Genomic DNA, 8162 nt, shown 5'->3' on the forward strand with positions numbered 1-8162 from the left:
TATCGGTGCTAACCAAATTGGTACCAAAAAATACCGGTTCTCGATACCCATCCCTTCCAAAGATAAACCATAAATTCAACTTGTAGATCTAGCCTTACCATGCTCGACCCCCACATTACAGGACCCAAACATTGCCTCCAAACGCGACTCAAAGTCAAATATTCTCAACGTGGTAATGAAGCATTTCTTAAAGCTGTGTGTTTGTGTGTCGTCCAGGTGCAGGCAGCTCTGAAGAGACAGTGGATGCAGTACAAAACCCAGTGGGGTCAGAGACGAAAGGACCACTGCTCCATGCGCTCCACGTCCTACACAGCCACCTCCATCACCGAGGTGCCCGCCTTCATGTACCACCACGACTGTAACAGCGAACATTTGAACGGACGCCACACAGACGACTCTGAACTGGTGGCGCTAAAATCAGGAGAGACGTACGCATGAGCTGTCAAAGACACACCAAGGATGAAGAGTGTAGCGGCGGGAACAGCCAATGAAGAGCAACAAAGGAACAGAGACGTAAAGTAAGACAATTAAATTTATCTCGGACATAAGAGATAAGAAGCTCATGGAGAAAGAGAAGGACTAGCTACAAGGCCGACTCTTCATTTTACTTTATATTGCTGCTGCGGCCGCTTTTTCAGAACTTTGATGTCAAGAACTTGTGGCATGAGACAAGAGCTGCTTTCGACATGTGTCACTTCCTGAAGCTGCTAAACTGACAGAAGTAACGAGGATAGCGTGGGTGGAGATGTTTTCTGTTTCGAGATGCTGCTGAATGACTGAATAAAGATTTTGATGGTGTCTTAACGATGATTTTAAAGGTGAAGTAGAAGAACAATCCTTCCTTACCTCACCTATACCAAAGGGTACTGTTTGTTGGTCACAGCTAAGAAAAGGGCGTGCCCACCTGAGCACAGGTGTGGTACCGAGTGGTAAAGACACAAACACACACCAACCAACTTCACAAACCTGATCGTATGTGCCATGATAGAGGGGACATTTCAAAAGACCCTCTGTGCTTAAAGCTCTGGAATTGTGTACATAATGTATGTTCACCATGTTTCTGTTGTTAAAATGTTTTTAAAAAGGAGTTTATTTTTGTTTTCTATTCATATTTTGTTCCTGCCGATCCCGCAGTACGTGCTAAGTTCAGTGTGTGTCCTGTGATGCTGCACTCCCGACTGCTTTGTTGTTTTGCAGTTGCTGTATTTGTGCCGATGCCGAACATCACAGGGCTGAGAAGCAAAAAGAAGCTAAATGCACAAAAAGATCTCTGAATAAAAAAACTTGGAGGTTGAACAACGAGTGTTGTTTCAGTGTTTATGAGTCTGATATGCCATCAGTGGTGCCAATGATCTGGACAAACAGGCGGTTTCTGTGAAGTCTGATTTTATCCACAATCCTCCTTTGTTATGACGCCTTTAATATATCCTCTGTTGTTTTAAGTATTCCGTCCCTTATTCCTACATATTCATGAACTTTGTAGCATTTTGTATGAACGAGATGATGAGGGTGTCACATCTATTATGTTTCCACAGTCATTTCTTGCAAAAATAACCACATCTAAAAAAGTGACTCAACTTGAAGCGTCTAGATGGCCAAACATGCATTTAAGTTTGATCAAAACAAAAAGACAGAATTTGTGTTGAATCATCAATTTTGTTGCACCTTGGATAAACTCTTAGATTTAAATTTAGAGAAAATCAGCAAAGGAGGAAGATTGTTTTCCTGGGTGTATAGCCAAAAGGCAGTGAAGCCTCTAACTGACTCAGACCGCTGTGATTTGTCTCATGACCACTTTACTAACATTTGCGGCTCTATGATTAACAGGAAGAAAGTTCAGAGGACAAAAACTCTTTATAAAAGGAAAGGAAATGACGTGGTTTATTTCTGTTACTGATAACAAATCCCACAAATAGACTGAAACCACTTAACGTTTTAGTCTCTCAACACTTTATCTCCCCAACTCTCGCTATAGCACTCAGCATCAAGCCTTCCTTAAAAGTCCTCCTTACTTAGAATGACTCCTAAACCCAATTTGGCTCTGAGATAAAACATGTTTAGTTGTCGTCATGTTTTCTACTGTGGAATGTCTGGTCATCATGAATGTGATGATATTTTTCCGGTCATTGTCATCGGTCTTTTTTTTTTTTTCAAAGATTTGTGTGAGACGTCTGAGACATTAGAGGGTTATAATGAAGCAAAGGGCAATGTCTTTATCGATGGACCTATAGCGTAAATTGATTCGCACAGAATAAGGCTTTGACGTTTGTATTTAGAGTGTGATGGAGGATAATTGGCCTATTAATAACTAAAAATAAATAATCAGACAGATATTATTATATAATACACAGGGCTATGAAAACACCTCTTGATTTATAATTAAAGTTTACATGGAAGAAATTTAAACACACACTATGCACTGCAAGCTTTCAACCTAAAATAGGTCAAATAGGTCAAAGATGCAGCTCTCAAAATAAGACTGAGCACGTAATTAGAAATCCACTTCATTCTCAAGACATCTGGACCTTTTGCAATTCTATATTTGAATGAAAATCAAAGAGAATTCAGACCTATTACTATATTTTAATCCTGTTTTGTTGCTTGTCGGGTACAAGGAAGGAACATAGATTGACAATCAGTATGAGAGAATGACATCATCATCCTGTGATGGCAGGGAAGGTTTTATGCTACACATGTTCTCATGTGTAATTTTAAAGTAGCAAAATGTTATTTATTTTATTATGAAATCCACTTCCTGTTTATAACATTGATTTGTCTTGGATGTGAGCACACTGTAAGACACATTATAAATGCTTTGACTCTGGGGAAGGCCTCTGTATATTTTGTATGTTCATCATCATGTAAATACAAACTGTCACTGTGTATATAATAGATTTTGCACTGTGAAATACTCGGACACCTATTTTTGTTACCTTCCTGTCAGTCATTTTAGCTTGTGTTGGTCTCCTTCTCCCCCCTCAGCTCAGACTGGCATCACCAGCTGATAAAAAAAGATGCATTTTGTAAAAGACAAACTGATTGGTGTTTTCATTAAAAGAAGAAGAACAAAATATTTAGCTCAAGAATACGGATATAAAAGGTTTTTGTTGTTGGAAATCGGAGAAAGATGAAAGAATGTAGAGGAAGATGGACAATTTGCAGCCATTATAAGAAAATAAAAGCTACTTTTCATCCTGTGTTTTATAAATGACTTAATGAGATTATGGACTCCAAAAAGGGAAAGAAAAGTCATTTTCCGACCACATCGGCACGAACTTTGTTTTCCAGCAATTCTCTGTAACAATCTCGGATGATTCAGCAGCATTTTCCTGGCCAACACTATTCTAGTCGATGTTTCAGGGTTGAGAGATTTTGTATAATGAGTGTGCCGGGAAAACAAAGCAGTCTTACTCCATTCTGTGTCTTTGCGATCCCTCGGGCTTGGCAGTGCCATACAGCTATTTTTTTTGTCACTCTCAAAGGTTCAAATCAAATCTCATACCAGCACCCGATGTGTGAAGCAGGACAGAATCAGTGACAGTATCGGTCGCCGAGAAGGTCGGCCGCGCAAACCAACGACAAATTAAGGTTTTTATCGCACTAACAAGTCTGAATCATCCTTTTAATGTGATTCTTTTCTTATAGACAGCTACTGTATAATATCTAATTTCAGGCTCTGTTGAATCCTAATGGTACAGCCAGGAGAAGAAGACGTCCTGTCCTCTTGCATACATGAAGAAGTCAGACATGTATGCAGCCATTCAACTCTCCTTATTGTCCCCTACCAGCAGCGTAACACCAGTGTTCAAAGCAGAGTCTGCAAGTGAAGACAGAGATGGAGGATTTACGCAGTAATAAAGATGAAGTTACGGTGCAATCTTCCTAATTGTCATAGATCTTCCTGTTATAGAAGCAGGAAGTTAGAGAAAGAAGCCATAAATCGTTCTGAAAAGCATCCATCTTTTGAGAATGTTGGCCTGGGAAACTTCAGGAAAATGTCAGCGGCCAGCTATTTCAGGTATTTAAAAATGTTCCACGACAGCTACAATCTCACAGTACACTGGGAATATCTCAAAAATGTGTCACGTGTGCTCAGAAATCGGCTGTGAGTGAAAAAGAGATGGCAGGGTTTCATGTCTAAATCTTTATCCGTTGGTCAAAGATGTTTCAAGGTCTCTTAAAACCATTTTTTCTCTGAGACCACGGCCGCTCAGATCACTGCTGGATGGTCCTTTTCTGGCCACATGCATGCCCATTCATTCCATCTCAAGTGCACTGAACCGCTCTTTCACCCCATTCTCGTACTATTTCCTCTGTAGTGGCCACAAATTACAGCTGGGCCCCACTGCAACAAGAGCAAGGACAATGGCGTGAGTATGTTTTTCTCTGTTTGGTTACACACAAACACTCTTGCGCCTGTTTGCGCCCCTCTTCATTCATCTGTGTATGATAGCAGCTCATCTGGTTTTCTGTTTGGACACAGTGTATGGCAGCATTTACCCCTGCAGCACACACACTAACCCTCACAGCCAGGCCTCATGAGCCAGCATGCCTGGAGCGCTGAGCGACCAAAGATTGTCACTATGTGGCCACAGATTCTGCTGTTTAAAGAGAGGCCAAACAGAAGCCGCTATAAATAACTGGCCAGTTTAAAATTAGTGTGCATGAATTAACAAAAGATAAGTAATGTTGACAGTGTAATGTATGTTTAAGGGATGCTGAGGAGCACTGTTGTAGGCTAGCAGACAACACAGCTGTATGTGCATCTAAACTATGGCAGCAAAAGAATCCAATGTAGTATCAAAACTGCACAACAAAGATTGGGTGCAAAAAACGTTGAATAGAACCAGACTCATTGGTTGACAGCCGTCTGTTGTGACCGGCAGGGTCGAGAATCTGTACACTTTCATACTAAGCTAGCTTGTTGCTAACAGTGTTGAGGGTTTGTGTTACAAAGTAATCCGGTGGAATACTCTGATTACTGTTTTTGTTGTAACGGGTAACTAAACACGTTAGTTCTTTTCCTTTTGTCGCAACAAAAAAGAGAATCCGTCCTACTTCTTGGCAGGTAGCCGCTTACCAGCGGAAGGTAAACACAGCTGTGTCCGTGCGCATGCTTAGCTAGCTAACTGAACTAGCGAGATGGCAAAGAGGACAGCGTTTACTTCGTGGAAAAAATCCCATTATTTTGAATTTTTGAGCGAAAAGACAAGAACAACATGACGGTGAAATGTAAGTTGTGTCTGGAGGATAAGTGCTCGTCAGCTGCGAAGAGCTCTATTTCAAATGTGAAGAAGCATCTGCAGCTAACACTGGTGGCAACTAAGATTGTTAGCATAATAAAGAGCTGTAAAGGTTATAATGCGTCTGTCATTCTTGGTATAAGGCAGTAGAGTTACAGATTATGAGCCGTAAACGAGGCTATGCAATGACGGTAGAATCAAAATTCGAAGGTAGACAATAGGCTACTCGCAGTCCTGACAATATAACCAACAAACGTAATGAGTCGCAAAGGGGGGATTCATTTTTTAGGTAACGCAAAAGCACTCTAGCATTACTTTTCTTAATAAAGTAATGGGACCCAACACTGGTTGCTAACCTGCACCTTCAGTTTGTACTGTAGCAACAGGATTAGTAACACTATCTAAGCAGAGGAGCTAAAAATACTCTGTAGCAGCTATGCTAATAAAGCAATAGCAGTGCTAGCAGCTCTATGGCTGCACTTACGCACGGTGATGTTTTGAGCTAATTCTCAATATGCTATGCTGAAAAGCTAATGTTAATATTCTGATGCTTAGCAGGTATTGTGTTTAAAGTGTTTCCTATGTTAGTGTTTTAGCTTGCTAACACTTGTGCTAAAATCCAATAAAATCAGTTCATTGTTCTTGAGACTTTCCTCTAAACAAATGTCAACCTCTAGTGCTACAGAGGAATGATTCATTCTCTGGGAATAATAACAGTCTGTACCAAAGTGCATATAAATAGAGCCAACAGTGTCTTTGGTTTCTGTCAGGTGTTGCTCACGCCTGTTTCTCTGTTTGTCGTCAAGCAGAAGAAGAAATGTGTCATAAGACCTTGATGAAAACGTTAGTGGGCATGAGCAATACAGTTTCACGCTGCGTCTGAATGTGTGGATGCATATGCCTGCATGTGTGTGCCAGCTATAGCATTTTCATCATAATATGAAGGAAAAGGACTCCCGCTGTGTTCAGTGAAGCTGCCTCAAAGAAAATAAATCAAACCATCAGAATCTCGTCTCACTCAGGGACTAATCTGCGGCATCGTCTCACGAGAGATGGGACTTCTGAGTCGTGATTGGATTTAACAGTAGTGGCTGCATTCAGGCATTGGAAATTGCAACCCTTTTTCAGCGGGGCGGAGCGCTGCATGAAAGGGAGGAAGATGAAAAGTATGAAAAGAAACTTGAAAAATCTGATTTTACACTCATTAACTCATGATTGGCACGTCATCCCCAAAACCGGCAAATTTCAGACGCCATCATGTCATCTGTGCTGTGTTTTTCACCATGCGCTCGCAGCACTCTTCCACATTTTGAAGGCCGAGGCAATTCATCCACAAAGCCGCAGAACAATCAAGATTTTTATTGGATTTTTAAATTGCACTTGATGCTGTTTGCCTCTTCAGGAAATTAGCATCCCCCACAAAGAAGCCTGTGGAGAGAGGAGGAGAGATTACCTAATAAAATAACTCCTCCTGCAGGATTACAATGCAACACTCATAAATTATAATCTTAAATGAGCTTTGTGTTTGATGTATTATCGGAGGATAATGCTCGCTGTGTGATAATTATGTCGGCTCTCTTGATATTCGGAACATAAGTGCTGAAGCAACGCCCTAAAGGAGATACAATGTGACGGTAAGATGAATGTGGATGTAAATGTTCTTCAAAGTGTCGTATTTTTAGCGAACTGAAGAAACAGTTGAGGAAAAATGAGAAAGACGAAGAGAGAAGGAATACACGCAGGAAGTATATTTTTCCGACCTTGCAGGGATAAGAGCAGCACTTCTGAGAGGTTCATCTGCATGTGCTGAAGGCTCATAACGCAGCCAGTAGCCTCACGAAACAACCGAGCCATGCCGTCTCTAAAGAAACACTTAAAGGCACAAAAGCATATCTCTCCGATCCCAGTAGAGAGGTCAACACGACCCGGTGAAAGCTTTCCTCGACGCCTTGTTCGTTCTGAGAGCAGAAGCGAGCCTGTCAGTCTGAGCCCAGGGCTCAAAATACATCTTAGATGATAGTCGTCTCAGTCGTGTTGAAGCACGTGTTCGCTCATTGTGCTCTAATGGGATTTGTGAGGCATTATTAATTATGAGGGCCCTTGATAGAGAACATGCTGGAGAGGCTTTACACAAACTCACTTCCTGTTTGAAGGCTGCGTTTTTGTGTCGGTTTGTTTCTGCTGAATATTTTAGCGCTCGAGGTGCAATAATTCGTTTATTCAGTGTCAAAATAATTACTCAAACAAGAAGGTTTTTAAAATCCTATAGGGAGACAAATAACTTTATTTATACTTGTTTGTCTGCTTGCAAGTTGGCAGAGTGTTTAACAAATTAACGAATACATTCGTGTATAATTTCCTCTCTCCTCAAATGGTCTTAAAAGCAGGGCCTTTAATCAGAGAGTTCTTGTTCAGGATAAACATTCAGGGTACATTTACACGAGCCAGGGAATCTGCTTTTTCACAAAATAAGGAGTGCAAGAAAGAGTTCATAAAGAGAGTTTTTCAAGGATCAAGGATGTAATTCAAACTGACGGACATCGTTAACTTTAATCACACCTCCTGTTGAGTGATTACAAAAACTTTCCTCGGCCTCTTAGACGTCACAAAATGGCCGAAAAATGTGCTGGTAAAACAAACTGTTGCTCCCTCAGCCGACAAAAATCCCACACGGCTTAAATGTGAGCATCCATCACCTCTGAGCCGCAGATTTCAACATCTCCTGCGCAGAAACACGGACGCGCAAACCGGCGTCGTAACTCTTCCGACACACAGAGCTCACAGCGACACAGCCGAGAAACCAAAGCGCTTAAAGTTAAAGGACCGCGGAGCCTCGTTAAACGCCGGGTTAGCGGCCAAAGCTCTCCTTCCATCCAGAGGCGGTGCGCTCGGATTTTCCACGGTACTCAGAGCATTTTA

The 8162-nt window shown here is 41.4% G+C and overlaps 1 protein-coding gene across 1 annotated transcript in view; it reads left to right on the forward strand.

The window, feature by feature from the left end:
* The window catches only part of calcr (calcitonin receptor), a 63131-nt gene extending 60307 nt beyond the window's left edge, over nucleotides 1-2824 (forward strand). Inside the window, exon 22 of the mRNA XM_069681630.1 lies at nucleotides 217-2824. Within this exon, the coding sequence (XP_069537731.1) occupies nucleotides 217-438 (222 nt within the window). The 3' untranslated portion in view covers nucleotides 439-2824. The remainder of the gene's footprint in view (nucleotides 1-216) is intronic.
* The last annotated feature ends 5338 nt before the right edge of the window (nucleotides 2825-8162 follow it).

This window comes from Semicossyphus pulcher, unplaced genomic scaffold, assembly GCF_022749685.1.
Source record: "Semicossyphus pulcher isolate SPU_LCO1_2020_fin unplaced genomic scaffold, fSemPul1.0.p SCAF_5, whole genome shotgun sequence".
Taxonomy (NCBI): domain Eukaryota; kingdom Metazoa; phylum Chordata; class Actinopteri; order Labriformes; family Labridae; genus Semicossyphus; species Semicossyphus pulcher.